Source organism: Diorhabda sublineata, chromosome 6 (assembly GCF_026230105.1).
Source record: "Diorhabda sublineata isolate icDioSubl1.1 chromosome 6, icDioSubl1.1, whole genome shotgun sequence".
In the NCBI taxonomy this organism is placed as follows: Eukaryota; Metazoa; Arthropoda; class Insecta; order Coleoptera; family Chrysomelidae; genus Diorhabda; species Diorhabda sublineata.
Window position 1 is genome coordinate 2,158,470 of NC_079479.1, and position 17,436 is coordinate 2,175,905.

The 17,436-nt window shown below is 32.9% G+C and overlaps 1 protein-coding gene across 1 annotated transcript in view; it reads right to left on the bottom strand.

Annotated features, from left to right (window-relative positions):
• Positions 1 to 17,436, bottom strand: part of LOC130445268 (PR domain zinc finger protein 14-like) — an 85,469-nt gene that overhangs the window by 15,107 nt on the left and 52,926 nt on the right. The window contains exons 3-5 of the mRNA XM_056780830.1: positions 13,404 to 13,652; positions 13,175 to 13,344; positions 1,299 to 1,464 (exon numbers count right to left, since the gene is read on the bottom strand). Of these exons, the coding sequence (XP_056636808.1) occupies positions 1,299 to 1,464; positions 13,175 to 13,344; positions 13,404 to 13,652 (585 nt within the window). The remainder of the gene's footprint in view (positions 1 to 1,298; positions 1,465 to 13,174; positions 13,345 to 13,403; positions 13,653 to 17,436) is intronic.

A 17,436-nucleotide genomic window follows, 5' to 3' on the forward strand; every position in this document is an offset into this window, starting at 1 on the left:
ACGGGGTATTTAAAAAGTAATAATCAAAATTTCCAGCTCGAAATTAATTATTAAATGAAAAAATCATTATTTTGTACAAAAAAAACAAAATATCTCGAAAAGTATTAATTTTGGGTACAGGGATTGTTTGATTATTTACAGATTGTCCCACGAAAATCGATTTTAAATATAGTGGAACATTAGACACGTTCCTGTATATATACAGGGTGATTCATCGATGCCTCCTTTATCGTTTCGAAATATCAAAATTTTCACTTTTCCAAAATTATTCACAATCACGCAGTATTTTCCAAAATGCTGATAAATCATTTTTTAAAATGAAACACCCTATATATAATCACGTATTTGGATACAGCTACAATAATACAGGGTTGTACGAGGTATTTAAAAAGTAATAATCAAAATTTCCAGCTCGAAATTAATTATTAAATGAAAAAATCATTATTTTGTACAAAAAAAACAAAATATCTCGAAAAGTATTAATTTTGGGTACAGGGATTGTTTGATTATTTACAGATTGTCCCACGAAAATCGACTTTAAATACAGTTACAATAGTAAAAGATTCTACGGGGTAGTTAAAAAGTAATAATCAATTTTCGAAATTAATTATTAAATGAAAAAATCATTATTTTGTACAAAAAAATCAAAATATCTCGAAAACTTTTAATTTTAGGTAAAGAAAATACTTGATAAAAAAATGATGGTAATAGTACTTACAAACTCACAAAGTACAGGGTGATTCGTTTGAAAAAAAACCGAGAAAATAATGTATTAGTATTTTGATTCACCCTGTATCAGATACAATAAATATTAACGGAATAAATAATTTTCCAGTATTTTTACTACTATTCGAATGTTTTAGCCGTAACAGATTTTCATTATTGGATTTCTTTTACATTGTACAGGGTGTTAAACTTTTTACGTAAAATTGGATATAACTTTTTAAATACCCCGTAGAATGCATCACAACCTTATATTATTGGAATCAGGAAGACGAATTGGTTCCAAATATGCAATTAAATATAGAATTTGAATAATTTTGAAATGTGGAGTTTAATTATGACTACAAATTCCCAAATACAGTGATTGTAGAAAATTTTCCATTTTTACCACTTGTTAGGGGTGTGGGGTGAAAATATAAACAGTTTTTGTTATAAAAATGAGAAATTACTAGTGAGGAACCTCAAAGTACCCGTCAGTTCTATAAATTTAAATTTCAGTGAAAGTTCTAGCGGTTCCGGCGGTTTTACCGGACCGTGTATGCTACGCCTAAGTTTATTATGTTGTTTTAACTCACCTGTGTGTAAAAATAGATGATTTTTCAAATTCGTATGTTTGGAAAATCCTCTGGAACAGATGTGGCATTTGAAAGGCCAGGACCCCGAATGGACGTACATGTGGGATCGCAGATCTCCTGGCGTGGGGAAGGACTTGCTGCACAAGTTGCATTTGTGGGGCTTATCCTGAAACAAAACATATAATGTACGATATCGAATTGGGGGGGTCTTGTTTATTATTTGGTACAAGGTTGATGTTTTTATTGATCAATCGTTGGATATAAATGGAAAATACAAGATGGGGCACTTTTCGCCCCTTTGGAGGAGAACGCTCCTTTGGGAACAAACAATTTCTCGAATAGGAAAGTCACGAAACAAAATTTTAGATTCCGTAGTAGGGCAAATCCTTTGAACATCAAAAACTTATACAGTGATATGTAAAAACACTAAATTTCCTCCAGGACGTTTTTTTCTCACGAATTACATTAATCTAGATCTAACGTACTTTTTTTCACATATTTTGGCGGTTGCGGGAGTCCCAAAAGGACGAATGTATCCTGAACAACACATAACAAAACTTTCGAGTCAAAATTTTTGAAATTTACTTACTTATTCGCCTTTCTGATTATAATAAAGACCAAAATACGCTAACGACACGCCACGCCACACACCCTCAACCTACCACACGCCACGCCACGCCTCGTCATCCCAATTCAAACGCCATCCCACTTTGAACGATTCCAAATTCTCGGATCTAAATGATAAATGAAAAAACACAAGTACGCATATTCGACGCGTGGCGTGGCGTGTCGGGGCTTGTCCCGGAGTGGCGTGGTGTGTCGGGGCTTGTCTCGGAGTGGCATGGTGTGTTGGGGCTTGTCTCGGAGTGGCGTGGCGTGTCGGGGCTTGTCTCGGAGTGGCATGGCGTGTCGGGGCTTGTCTCGGAGTGGCGTGGCGTGTAGGGGCTTGTCTCGGAGTGGCGTGGCGTGTCGGGGCTTGTCGCGGAGTGGCGTGGCGTGTCTGTTAGCGGTATAAACGTCGTCTATAGTAATTTCCAGACCGGACGAAAACTTTTTCTCACTTTGACTTCGATTTTGGTTCGTTTGTTGTATATTCAGACTGTTTGGGTGTCGATTTTCGAACTACATCGAAACAAAACCGTGACGCTTCCCATTAATTCGCGATAATTACGTGGAATCGTCACGTTTTGATGTACAGTATAAAATCGTGACTCGCATTCTTCGAGTAAGCAAAAAAAAAATTAAGTTAAATAGAATAATTTCTACAAGACGAAACGTGTTTTCAAAGAGAATTTCACGTCTTGCGTAACACAGTCAATCAAACATCAGATAAAATGTGAATTACGAAGCGGCTCGACGGGCATTTAGTGAGTGTGACGCGTCCATTTGGAAGGAAACGTCAACGATCAATCAAATCCCGTTAGGACGCCGAGAAGATTGACCAGTGTCGTACATCGAAAGGGGATATCCGAAATCGTTAATCGTAACGCACATACTACACTTTAAGTCGTAATTACGCCGCGTGACAAGCGTTTCGATAACGGATTTATCGTCTTCAGAGATACGCACAACTTCAATCGTTTGCCCGCGCAGTTCGTTCCAAGGGGGGATTATTCCAAGCACGTGTACCCCCTAAATAATAAATTAACGTCGAAACTTAGTTCGTGAGTTTTTTCTTTATTTTTTTTTTTTTTAAATACAAAGTACGTGTCAATCAGAAATAACACCCGTCAAAAGTTACGCCTCGGATTCGATCTGATGATGCCAGAATTAAATTCATATTGTAATTAGGGTGAAGATTATTTAATTGAATCATTAAGCGGCTCGAACTAGAAGATAATATCTATGAATATATTTGTAATTCAGACGTTTAGCCATGGTCATTTACTTAATAAAAGTTGAAGAATATTTAAAGTGGTTTTTACAATTAAATGAAATGTTTTTTCGATATTTCGTAGTTTTCAATGCGGTTTTATTTCGTTTTATCGTTTCGATGAACATTTAGTCTATTTTCTAATTACTGGGATGTTTGTCCTACGTACACGGCGCGATTTAATACGCGAAAAAGAGAATTTAAAAAACGAAAAAGTTAAAAATGATTAAAAAGACACGATTTTATTCTATAATTTCATAATTATGCTTCACAGAAGTTTATTATAACCTATAAAATAAGGGTGTGTTTGCAAAATAAAAGTTTACGAATATTTAAAGTGGTTTTTACAATTAAATGTAACGTTTTTTTCGATATTTCGTAGTTTTCAATGCGGTTTTATTTCGTTTTATCGTATCGATGAACATTTAGTCTATTTTCTAATTACTGGGATGTTTGTCCTACGTACACGACGCGATTTAATACGCGAAAAAGAGAATTGAAAAAACGAAAAAGTTAAAAATGATTAAAAAGACACTATTTTACTCTATAATTTCATAATTATGCTTCACAGAAGTTTATTATAACCTATAAAATAAGGGTGTGTTTGCAAAATAAAAGTTTACGAATATTTAAAGTGGTTTTTACAATTAAATGAAACGTTTTTTTCGATATTTCGTAGTTTTCAATGCGGTTTTATTTCGTTTTATCGTTTCGATGAACATTTAGTCTATTTTCCAATTACTCGTATGTTTGTCCTACGTACACGACGCGATTTAATACGCGAAAAAGAGAATTGAAAAAACGAAAAAGTTAAAAATGATTAAAAAGACACTATTTTATTCTATAATTTCATAATTATGCTTCACAGAAGTTTATTATAACCTATAAAATAAGGGTGTATTTGCAAAATAAAAATTTACGAATATTTAAAGTGGTTTTTACAATTAAATGAAACGTTTTTTTCGATATTTCGTAGTTTTCAATGCGGTTTTATTTCGTTTTATCGTATCGATGAACATTTAGTCTATTTTCTAATTACTGGGATGTTTGTCCTACGTACACGACGCGATTTAATACGCGAAAAAGAGAATTGAAAAAACGAAAAAGTTAAAAATGATTAAAAAGACACTATTTTACTCTATAATTTCATAATTATGCTTCACAGAAGTTTATTATAACCTATAAAATAAGGGTGTGTTTGCAAAATAAAAGTTTACGAATATTTAAAGTGGTTTTTACAATTAAATGAAACGTTTTTTTCGATATTTCGTAGTTTTCAATGCGGTTTTATTTCGTTTTATCGTTTCGATGAACATTTAGTCTATTTTCCAATTACTCGTATGTTTGTCCTACGTACACGACGCGATTTAATACGCGAAAAAGAGAATTGAAAAAACGAAAAAGTTAAAAATGATTAAAAAGACACTATTTTATTCTATAATTTCATAATTATGCTTCACAGAAGTTTATTATAACCTATAAAATAAGGGTGTATTTGCAAAATAAAAATTTACGAATATTTAAAGTGGTTTTTACAATTAAATGAAACGTTTTTTTCGATATTTCGTAGTTTTCAATGCGGTTTTATTTCGTTTTATCGTATCGATGAACATTTAGTCTATTTTCTAATTACTGGGATGTTTGTCCTATGTACACGACGCGATTTAATACGCGAAAAATAGAATTTAAAAAACGAAAAAGCTAAAAATGATTAAAAAGACACGATTTTACTCTATAATTTCATAATTATGCTTCACAGAAGTTTATTACAACCTGTAAAATAAGGGTGTATGGGAACTAGTTCCACCCGATTTTTCCGTTACGGACACGCAAGAATAAGACATCCGGTTCCTATCTCTTATTCCATCGATATAATTTGCGACTGTTTCCGAACTGAAACTCATCCATATCGTCTATTTTAAACGCTCGATAATCTAATAAATAAATTACGCGAAGAATTATATTTCTTTTTGCTTAAAGATCGTTTACTAGTTGGAAACGTCCGACGTATTCGATATATACGAGAAACATCGGTACCGCCACCTCGTTTAGTCTCGCCTTTTAAGTCCATGTCTCCCAATCAAAGAAAAGAAGAAGTATTTGTCGTGTTTTAACTGTTTCTAAAGAGTGACAAGTGACAGAATGAGTGACGTTAGCAAGAAAAGCCGCTCACTTCTTTCGAACGGATTACATACAAAAAGAATGACGGACGAGAGATATCTATATAAAAAAAAACGATGTCAAACTAGTGTTTGAGTTCGGTTTACAGAAATAAGGAAATCGTAGCGAAAAATCGATTTATCTCGATGACAAACTGTGTCAAATAGAGAATATCTACACTGAGAAAAGTTATAAATTGATCAACACGAGTTTTGTTTACAAATTCGTCGAAAACGTTCACTATTTATAGCTACCTAACAACCATCATGGTACATTATAACCGAAATTTCGAAAACACCTCGTATAACAACGTTACATCTTCCCCCCTCCCCAATAGAACTAATATGTTAAATCTAATTGCATATTATATTATTTAATAAACTCATGATAATCGCTTAGTACGACTCTGTACAAGTAGCTTCGTCTTACAGATCACGTGAACTACACATGAGCACTTGGATAGCCCTCGTAGTATATAAAATGAAATCATTTCGCCTCACATGGACAAGATTTAATATACCCACAAATATTTTGACCGCTGTAACTAAAATCCCACAAAAATCGTATCGTTTTTGTGAATTTTGTGAAACCATTTAATTATTTTTTTTGAAATTTGAATATCAAGCTGAGCCGTAACTGATATCGTTTAGATTCAGAACGAGAAAGGCGTAAAGGAATGCAACGACACTATATTTTTTGTGAAATAACCGTGCATAAAAACAGATTATTTAAAATAATATTTATTGTTTTATATCCGATCTATCAAAATATATTGAACGTATATACATTATAGGTTATACATATTTGGCATTTAATCACGTGATCGAAGTATGTGCGTTCCATTTTCAAGAGATATACTTAGACAACGATATAATTTGTATCCAACAAGAAGTTATTCGAGAAAATTCTTCGATGATGAATGTTTTATAAAATATTTTGTTTATTTCCAACTGGGTATTTCGTGAAAAAACTTTTTGTAGTTATATAAAAAAAATTCGCGTCGTGGAACTTCGCGTCGTGGAACTGTCAATTTAATTTACTCTAACCAGGTCCGTATTAAGAATCGATTGTAACAAAAATGAAATAATTTAGAAAAAAAAATTTTTTTCTATTATCTATTGATATTATCAATAGATAATATACAATAAAGTATACAGGATGTCCTTATTTAAAAATATGACGTCATTATTTATGACTATTAATTATAAAGAATGTAAAATTGTACATTGTCGTCAATTATACGATTCGATAATTTCTCTCGCACTAAAAAGAAGTCCAATGGATTGAGATCTGGTAATATCGGTGGCTAATAGATATTTGAATATTAATAAAATTATTAAAAAAGTATTAAAAATGAAACTGTTGATTGAGTTCAAGGTCAAAATAAGGTCTATAAAGTTGTTTGGTATTTTTAACAATGTACCAAATAAATCTTCGGTAATACAACATCTGAACGTCTGAAAACGATGTCAGTTTTAGTTTCTATCACTCTTAATGGCGCTGATATACATTTTAAACGCTCCAATCGCTTGCTTACGTCACTAGCGCCGATCGAGCTTCGCCCAAGATCCACACCAAGTTTTATTGTGGCTTTTTCAAGCAACTACCGCCATTTTTAGGTTAGGTGGTATCATCATCGTATACATCAGTGGCAATTAAAGTTATTTAGTGATTATATGGGGCAGTGGTGATCGTCTTAACGCTCGTTGACATCCGTGTGAAAAAACCAAATATTTCCACTCGGGTACACACGAGACCTTGCGATACCCCTTTTTACCTTTGACTTTAGTTGTTTACTTCGTTACACGTGAATTACCACAATGTTTTTCATTAGATTTTTTCCTTTCTTTAATGTCGAAACGGTTAATACGAAAGATGGCGTCATTATACAATTACGTAATTCAGTAATACGAGTGATTTTCATTATTTATCTATTTTTGACTAACGAAATATTTCCGAAAGAGTTGGTCGTGGGTAATTTTCGAATATTCGAAACCCCGATTCGATCCTTTCTCGACTGAACCGCAGCAGGTGCTTCCTTATGACCGCGCTTAACATATATACCATGTGCTAAGTCATAATTACTGTAATATAAGTTTTTTTTACCAGCCCACGGGAACATATGGGAGAGCCGAGACATATTTCATAAGAAAAAAGTCATTGTTAGTCGGTGAAAAGGTTGAATTAGTCCCGATTCTTGTGGAATTAACGCAAATCAGATTTGTCGGATGAGGAGCAGGTAGACATTTTGACGAGACGGCGGATATAGTTGTCAAATTTAGAACGAAAAGAACCTAATCGAGTTTTTCGGTAGAGATTAATATCAAGTGTTGATGATTGTGTTGAGATTATTGGGATTTTGGACCCTACGTCAAAATTGAGGTTGAATAAATACAGATGGAACGTTGAATAATTATTTATATATACGATAATCTCATATGACGGTGACTGTAGGGATTTTAGTAACAAGACCAAATAAAAAAGAAGAAATTATTGTTCTACTATTAGGAAATAAACAGCTGATTTATATTAAAATGATGGCCGTGGGATAAACAATAGATTTTATGGTACGTGTTTGTTTTTTCAATAATGAGAGTTGTTTTGTTTTTGTTTTATCGACTCCATAGATACTTTTTGATTTGTTTTAGTGAAATTAACACATCAGAAATTGAGTATTTTTGTAGTTTTTTGAATCTTTAGTCAAAATCCTGCTAATTTTTCACAAATTTCAAATATTTTTGATATTCAAAACATAGTTACTGTTTACCTACATTAACCACGACATTTTGGAGTCAAAAAAAATAACAAAACCTCCTTTTCGAAAGGAAGTTTCGCTCTTATTTAAACAACAACTGTTCAATAAGAAATTTCGTAATAAAACTTTGTACAATAAGGTCTGAAATCCAATAAATAACCTCAAAAATCATACAAAAACTTGACAGACACGATGACTGTCAAGATATCAGAAACAAGACCAAATAAAAAAGAAGAAATTATTGTTCAACTATTGGGTAATCTACATGTGATTTACATCAAAATGGCGGCCGTGGGATAAACAATAGATTTTGTCGTATGTTTTAGCTTTTTTTTTGTTTGTTTTCCCAATAATGAGAGTTGTTTTGTTTTGTTTTTGTTTTATCGACTCCATAGATACTTTTTGATCTGTTTTAGTGAAATTAACACATCAAAAATTAAGTATTTTTGTAGTTTTTTAAAGATTTAGTCAAAATCCTTTTATTTTTTTACAAGTTTTAAATATTCTTGATATTCAAAACATATTTACTGTTTACCTACATTAACCACGACATTTTAGAGTCAAAAAAAATAACAAAACCTCCTTTTCGAAAGGAAGTTTCGCTCTTATTTAAACAACAACTGTTCAATAAGAAATTTCGTAATAAAACTTTGTACAATAAGGTCTGAAATCCAATAAATAACCTCAAAAATCATACAGAAACTTGACAGACACGATGACTGTCAAGATATCAGAAACAAGACAAATAAAAAAGAAGAAATTATTGTTCAACTATTGGGTAATCTACATGTGATTTACATCAAAATGGCGGCCGTGGGATAAACAATAGATTTTGTCGTATGTTTTAGCTTTTTTTTTGTTTGTTTTCCCAATAATGAGAGTTGTTTTGTTTTGTTTTTGTTTTATCGACTCCATAGATACTTTTTGATCTGTTTTAGTGAAATTAACACATCAAAAATTAAGTATTTTTGTAGATTTTTAAAGATTTGTCAAAATCCTTTTAATTTTTTACAAGTTTCAAATATTCTTGATATTCAAAACATATTTACTGTTTATCTACATTAACCACGACACTTTATAGTCTAAAAAAACCAAAAAAAACTCGTTTTCGAAAGGAAGTTTCGCTTTTATTTAAACAACAACTGTTCAAGAAGAAATTTCGTAATAGAACTTTGTACAATAAGGTCTAAAATCCAATAAATAACCTCATATATCATACAGAAACGATGACTGTCAAGATTTCGGTAACAAGACGCGATAAAAAAGAAGAAATTATTGTTTAACTATTAGGTAATCTACAGGAGATTTACATCAAAATGGCGGCTGTGGGGTAAACAATTAATTTTTTCATATATATCCGTGTTAATTTATCTTGATTGCTTTTCTAGTTATTTGAGTTGTTTTTTTTTTTGGTTTTATCGACACCAACTTTGCTTTTATTTAAACAACAACTCTCCAAGAAGAAATTTTTTAATAGAACTGGGTGTAATAAGGTCTAAAATCCAATAAATCACTTCACAAATCATACAGAAACTCACGCCATAAACATTTGTTTACCCCACGGCGGCCATTCCTAAATAGATTATGTCAATTTGTCGAAAACAATGGCGGCCGTGGGGTAAACAATCAATTTTTTCGTATATATCCGTGTTAATTTATCTTGATTGCTTTTCTAGTTATTTGAGTTGTTTTTTTTTGGTTTTATCGACACCAACTTTGCTTTTATTTAAACAACAACTCTCCAAGAAGAAATTTTTTAATAGAACTGGGTGTAATAAGGTCTAAAATCCAATAAATCGCTTCACAAATCATACAGAAACTCACGCATAAACATTTGTTTACCCCACGGCGGCCATTCCTAAATAGATTATGTCAATTTGTCGAAAACAATGGCGGCCGTGGGGTAAACAATCTTTTTTTTCGTATATATCCGTGTTAATTTATCTTGATTGCTTTTCTAGTTATTTGAGTTGTTTTTTTTTTGGTTTTATCGACACCAACTTTGCTTTTATTTAAACAACAACTCTCCAAGAAGAAATTTTTTAATAGAACTGGGTGTAATAAGGTCTAAAATCCAATAAATCACTTCACAAATCATACAGAAACTCACGCCATAAACATTTGTTTACCCCACGGCGGCCATTCCTAAATAGATTATGTCAATTTGTCGAAAACAATGGCGGCCGTGGGGTAAACAATCAATTTTTTCGTATATATCCGTGTTAATTTATCTTGATTGCTTTTCTAGTTATTTGAGTTGTTTTTTTTTGGTTTTATCGACACCAACTTTGCTTTTATTTAAACAACAACTCTCCAAGAAGAAATTTTTTAATAGAACTGGGTGTAATAAGGTCTAAAATCCAATAAATCGCTTCACAAATCATACAGAAACTCACGCATAAACATTTGTTTACCCCACGGCGGCCATTCCTAAATAGATTATGTCAATTTGTCGAAAACAATGGCGGCCGTGGGGTAAACAATCTTTTTTTTCGTATATATCCGTGTTAATTTATCTTGATTGCTTTTCTAGTTATTTGAGTTGTTTTTTTTTTGGTTTTATCGACACCAACTTTGCTTTTATTTAAACAACAATTCTCCAAAAAGAAATTTTTTAATAGAACTGGGTGTAATAAGGTCTAAAATCCAATAAATCACTTCACAAATCATACAGAAACTCTCGCATAAACATTTGTTTACCCCACGGCGGCCATTCCTAAATAGATTATGTCAATTTGTCGAAAACAATGGCGGCCGTGGGGTAAACAATCAATTTTTTCATATATATCCGTGTTAATTTATCTTGATTGCTTTTCTAGTTATTTGAGTTGTTTTTTTGGTTTTATCGACTCCAACTTTGCTTTTATTTAAACAATTCTCCAAAAAGAAATTTTTTAATAGAACTTTGTACAATAAGGTCTAAAATCCAATAAATCACTTCACAAATCATACAGACACTCACGCATAAACATTTGTTTACCCCACGGCGGCCATTCCTAAATAGATTATGTCAATTTGTCGAAAACCTTCCGGAATGTATGGTATTAATGTAGAAATTGTAGTATGAAGTATTGAAAAATCAAAAATTCCATTATCTATTCAACATAAGCAATTTAATATTGAAAATTTCAATGATCCGAATTTAGTACATTTCGACAAACAATTTGGACATACAGAAATCCTCTTCCTTTTCTTTTCCCCCTCGTAGATTTATCGCAATTTACATATGACAATAATATTTTATTTATGTTTCTAAATGTTCTGATTTTAGGTATTTTAAGTCTTTTCCGATTTAAAATTAGTTTTTTTAAACGATTTTTTTATATACAGATGAAAATTTGACTTTTAGTCTTTATCAAAACGAAGTAGAAACGTCAAATTTTCATCTGTATATAAATAAAGTATTAAAAAAAAAACTAATTTTAAATCGGAAAATCAAAAACATTTAAAAAACAAAGATTCGTTGGTTGAAGTTTGTCAGGCCAAATACTTTTGGAACCATCCTCGTAAACTTACAAGAATATCAAGTTAACACTCGTATTCATATCTGTATTTAACAGGTAACAAAACAGGACCGGCTTTCATCAAGCCAAATACTTTTGGAACCATCCTCGTAAACTTCGTAAACAGGACCGGCTTCCATCAGGCCAGGGCCGGATTAAGCTAGGGGATTGGGGGCTATAGCCCCGGGACCCAGGTCCAAGAGGGCCCCATCATTTGAAAATCATTCTGTATTTTTTGATGTGTTGATACCACAAATCTAACGTATTGATATTATTTTGTGAATTTTTCCGGGTTTTCAAATTCCTTAAGGGGCCCCCGTCATTATTTTAGCCCCGGGCCTTATAAATCTTAATCCGGCTCTGCATCAGGCCAAATACTTTTGAAACCATTCTCGTAAACCTCGTAAACAGGACCGGCTTTCATCGGGCCAAATACTTTTGGAACCATCCTCGTAAACCTCATAAACAGGACCGGCTTTCATCGGGCCAAATACTTTTGGAACCATCCTCGTAAACCTCATAAACAGGACCGGCTTTCATCGGGCCAAATACTTTTGGAACCATCCTCGTAAACCTCATAAACAGGACCGGCTTTCATCGGGCCAAATACTTTTGGAACCATCCTCGTAAACCTCGTAAACAGGACCGGCTTTCATCGGGCCAAATACTTTTGGAACCATTCTCGTAAACCTCGTAAACAGGACCGGCTTTCATCGGGCCAAATACTTTTGGAACCATCCTCGTAAACCTCATAAACAGAACCGGCTTTCATCGGGCCAAATACTTTTGGAACCATCCTCGTAAATCTCGTAAACAGGACCGGCTTTCATCGGGCCAAATACTTTTGGAACCATCCTCGTAAACCTCGTAAACAGGACCGGCTTTCATCGGGCCAAATACTTTTGGAACCATCCTCGTAAACCTCATAAACAGAACCGGCTTTCATCGGGCCAAATACTTTTGGAACCATCCTCGTAAAAAACCTCATAAACAGGACCGGCTTTCATCGGGCCAAATACTTTTGGAACCATCCTCGTAAACCTCGTAAACAGGACCGGCTTTCATCGGGCCAAATACTTTTGGAACCATCCTCGTAAACAGGACCGGCTTTCATCGGGCCAAATACTTTTGGAACCATCCTCGTAAACAGGACCGGCTTTCAAATTCGTTTTTAAAAATAATCTTATAAAATAAACGATTTTGGATGCGTAAATCACAAGATCAAATACTCAAAAATCTGTGGGAAATAATCATCGGGGAATCACCGATACAACCTAAACATCCGAAGACGTTTCCAATATACATGACAAAGCGAAAAATAAAAATTCCAAGCCGAGCGGATCGAAGCGTGCAATATATTGTTTCTGATTTACAAAAATGTTAATCGTGTGAAAAAAACGTCGAGCCCACCTTGATACGTGTCGCGCGATGCCGGCGGAGGTTACAGGAGGCCGTGAACCGTTGCGTAACAACAAAGAACTCGAGGAGAAACTTCTCATGGAACTTTACGAGCCGGAAAACAAAATGGCGCCAACGATCGATGCGAAAATGTCGCGATTTAAAAGGAAAATTCATTTGTACTCACTTTGATGTGCGTCATTCGGTGGTAGTATAAGTTAGAGGAGGCGGTGAACCTTTTGAGACACACCGGACACTGATGGGGCTTCTCCCCGCTGTGTATCCTCCGATGCGTGTTCAAAGAGGAAGACGTGCTGAATCCTTTACCGCACACCATGCACACGTGGGGTTTTTCGCCTACAATCGAATTTGTTGGTGTAAGAGGAAAGTGCGGCGGAAAAATTTTTGTTACTGACCTGTATGGGTCCTCATGTGTCTTTTCAGTAGTGACGGTCTGTCGAAAGCTTTGTTGCAAACGCCGCACGGCAGGAGCGTTCGTTCTCTAGGTCGCGTTCTGGGTGTTGGTACCGCGGTTTCGGGTAGATCGCCTTGGGAACTGGCCGCCGAACTATCTCCGGATACGGATTTTCTTTCGTCTTCGGCGGACGGCGGCGAGCTTATCAACGCCCGTGATAGTAAAGACATCGAGAGATCGAGAGGCGAATCTGCAACAAGTAATTCGTAATAATCAAATATGCGATATTTCAGTTGAGTTTGGCAACACTGATGCTAATATGTCAAATGTCATTATAGAGTTTGACGTTTTTAATGGTGAACGTATTCAGAACGTGTTGTCTTCGTCGTGCGATGATTTTCGACGTGTATATCAAAATTGAAAGCATTTAAACTGATTTTTTTTGGAAAATCTTGATGAAAAACGAAAAAACACCAACCATAAAAACTGGACATAGCGTGAGTGTAATTGTTCTAATAGAAGAAGAAGTAGTGACATTTGGCTGTCAAAAAGTTCGTGTCGAAAACTTCTAACCTCCATTTTGCACTTTTGGGGATCGAATTTACCAAAATATTTCTCAAAAAACGCTTAAATCAAACTAAGAACGTTTCTATTTGGACAATTTTGTGGCAATTCCGTTTTGAAAACAAACGATATCGAAAAAATACAAAAATTCGCCCACGAGTTTGAAATTTCTTCACGTTTCGACATTGGGCCGAAAAGTCTCGCGTGTTATCTTTAAGAAGCCACCGACTTGTAATGAAAAAATAGAATCCCGACTATGTGGTAGAATATGTCTCTATCATCTGTTCTTAATTGCATTAATTACAAGTTTTGGAGTAAGGTTAAATACCTTTTGTTCCGAGAGAAATTTCGAATTTTTTTCATGCCCGCCGTTTGTATACACTAAGAAACAAAGTTTTGCACACAGATCGGATCGAATCGGTGAAATTCGAATCCGTAAATTTTGAAAAATGAATGGAATGTCTCTTTTGAATGCGATACCAATCGTGTATGTGGACAAATCAGTATAGCCGTTGACTTCTTTTGTATGGAAGCTGAAAAACCTTATTCAATCGGGAAATGTCATTTTTTGACAGATACGGATTTAACAGTGTCATTTTCTTAGTCAACTTGATCAGAAAACGTCATTTTTAACAGATATGAACTTTAAAAAGCTAATTACGCTCAGATTTAATCAGTAAATGTTATTTTTTGACAAATATGGATTTAAAACGGCCATTTTCTTATTCAACCTAATCAGAAAATGTCATTTTTGACAGATATATACTCCAAAAAGCCGTAGTTTGATCTGATTTAATCTTTAAATGTCATTTGTTAAATATTAACTTAATAAAGGTAGCAATCAGATGAAAAAAACCATTTTTTGATCTGATTTGATCGTGAATTGTCATTTTTGACAATTATAAATTTGAAAAATGTCATATTTTGACAAATATAAACTTTAAAAAGCTAATTACGCTCAGATTTAATCAGTAAATGCTATTTTTTGACAAATATGGATTTAAAACGGCCATTTTCTTATTCAACCTAATCAGAAAATGTCATTTTTGACATATATGAACGAAAAAAGCCAGTTTTTGACGTTAATTTAACTGAAAAATGTCATTTTCGAGTAATATAAACTGAAGAAAGCTTGATTTAAACAAGAATTGTTAGTTTTTGAATGATTTCAGGTATGAAACAGCGATAACCTAACCTAACCTAGACATTTTTTTGTTATGCATCAGATTGTCACGAAATTTAAGATTAAACTTGAAAAAACTTCGAATGAAACTTATAATTTATTGAAAAATGTGTACGGGAATGAATTTTTGACACGTCCACGTGTTTTTCAGTGGTTCAATTAGAAAATGTCATTTTTTGACAGATACGGATTTAAATGGAACATATTCCGATTCAATTTGATAAGAAAATGTCATTTTTGACAGATATGGAACAAAAAAGACGTTAGTTTCTAACGTTAATTTAACTAAAAAATGTCATTTTCGAGTAATATAAACAGCAGAAAGCTTGATTCAAACAAGAATGGTTAGTTTTTGACGAATTCAGATATAAAAACCTAACCTAACCTAGTCATTTTTTGACAGGATACGGATTGTTGCGAAATCTGGAATTAAACTTGAAAAAACTGCAAATGAAACTAATAATTTATTAAAAACAAATGTATGGGGATGAATTTTTGACACGTCCACGTGTTTTTCAGTGGTTTAAGAGTTTTCAAAATGGCGGAGATGATTCACGTCTAAGTCACTCTTCCACGTCAAAAACTTATTAGGAAAAGTAATAAAATGTGTAAAATGTTTCATAAATATAAACTTGAAAAAGTTGATTCAATCAGGAATTGTTATTTTTTGAGAAATACGGATTTAAAAGGGCCATTTTCTTATTCAACTTGATCAGAAAATATCATTTTTGATAAATATTAACTCAAAAAAGACAATTTTGATCTAATCTGATCGAAAAATGTCATGTTTTGACCAATATGGCCATTTCTTGATTCAATTCGTTCGGGAAATGTCATTTTTGACAGGTATGTATATGAAAAGGTCATAATTTGATCTGATTCAATCTTCATATGACATTTTTGACAAATGAACTCAAAAAATGTCGGCATTTGACAGATATTAACGTAATAAAGATAATTTTAATCTAACTTGATAAGAAAATGTCATTTTTTGACAAATATGAAATTAAACGGGCCATTTGTAATTCAATTCGATCAGAAAATATCATTTTTGAAAGATATTAAGTTGAAGGAGCCATTGTTTGATCTAATTTATTCACGAAATGTCATTTTTGACAAATCTTAACTTGAGAAAGACAATTTTCATCTAATCTGATCATAAAACGTCATTTTTTGACAAATATAAACTTAAAAGGATCATTTCTTGATTCAATTTGTTCGAAAAATGTCATTTTTGACAAATATGAACTTAGAAAACGTCGGATTTTGACAAATATTAACTTAATAAAGACAAACTTGATCTAATTTGATGAGAAAATGTCATTTTTTGACAAATATGACCTTAAACAGGCCATTTTTATTCAATTTCATCAGAAAATGAAAAATATAAATTGAAGGAGCCATTAGTCGATCTAATTTATTCACGAAATGTCATTTTTGACAAATCTTAACTTGAGAAAGACAATTTTCATCTAATCTGATCATAAAACGTCATTTTTTGAAAAATATAAACTTAAAAGGATCATTTCTTGATTCAATTTGTTCGAAAAATGTCATTTTTGACAAATATGAACTTAGAAAACGTCGGATTTTGACAAATATTAACTTAATAAAGACAAACTTGATCTAATTTGATGAGAAAATGTCATTTTTTGACAAATATGACCTTAGAAAACGTCGGATTTTGACAAATATTAACTTAATAAAGACAAACTTGATCTAATTTGATGAGAAAATGTCATTTTTTGACAAATATGACCTTAGAAAACGTCGGATTTTGACAAATATTAACTTAATAAAGACAAACTTGATCTAATTTGATGAGAAAATGTCATTTTTCGACAAATATGACCTTAAACGGGCCATTTTTCATTCAATTTCATCAGAAAATGTCATTTTTGGCAAATATGGACTTAAAATGGCCATTTCTTGATTCAATTTGTTCGGGAAATGTCATTTTTGGCAGATATATACTCAAAAAAGTCGTAGGTTAATCTGATTTAATCTTGAAATGTCATTTTTGACAAATATGAATTTAGCAAACGTCGGATTTTGACAAATATTAAGTTGAGAAAGACAAACTTGATCTAATTTGATGAGAAAATGTCATTTTTTGACAAATATGACCTTAAACGGGCCATTTTTCATTCAATTTCATCAGAAAATGTCATTTTTGGCAAATATGGACTTAAAATGGCCATTTCTTGATTCAATTTGTTCGGGAAATGTCATTTTTGGCAGATATATACTCAAAAAAGTCGTAGGTTAATCTGATTTAATCTTGAAA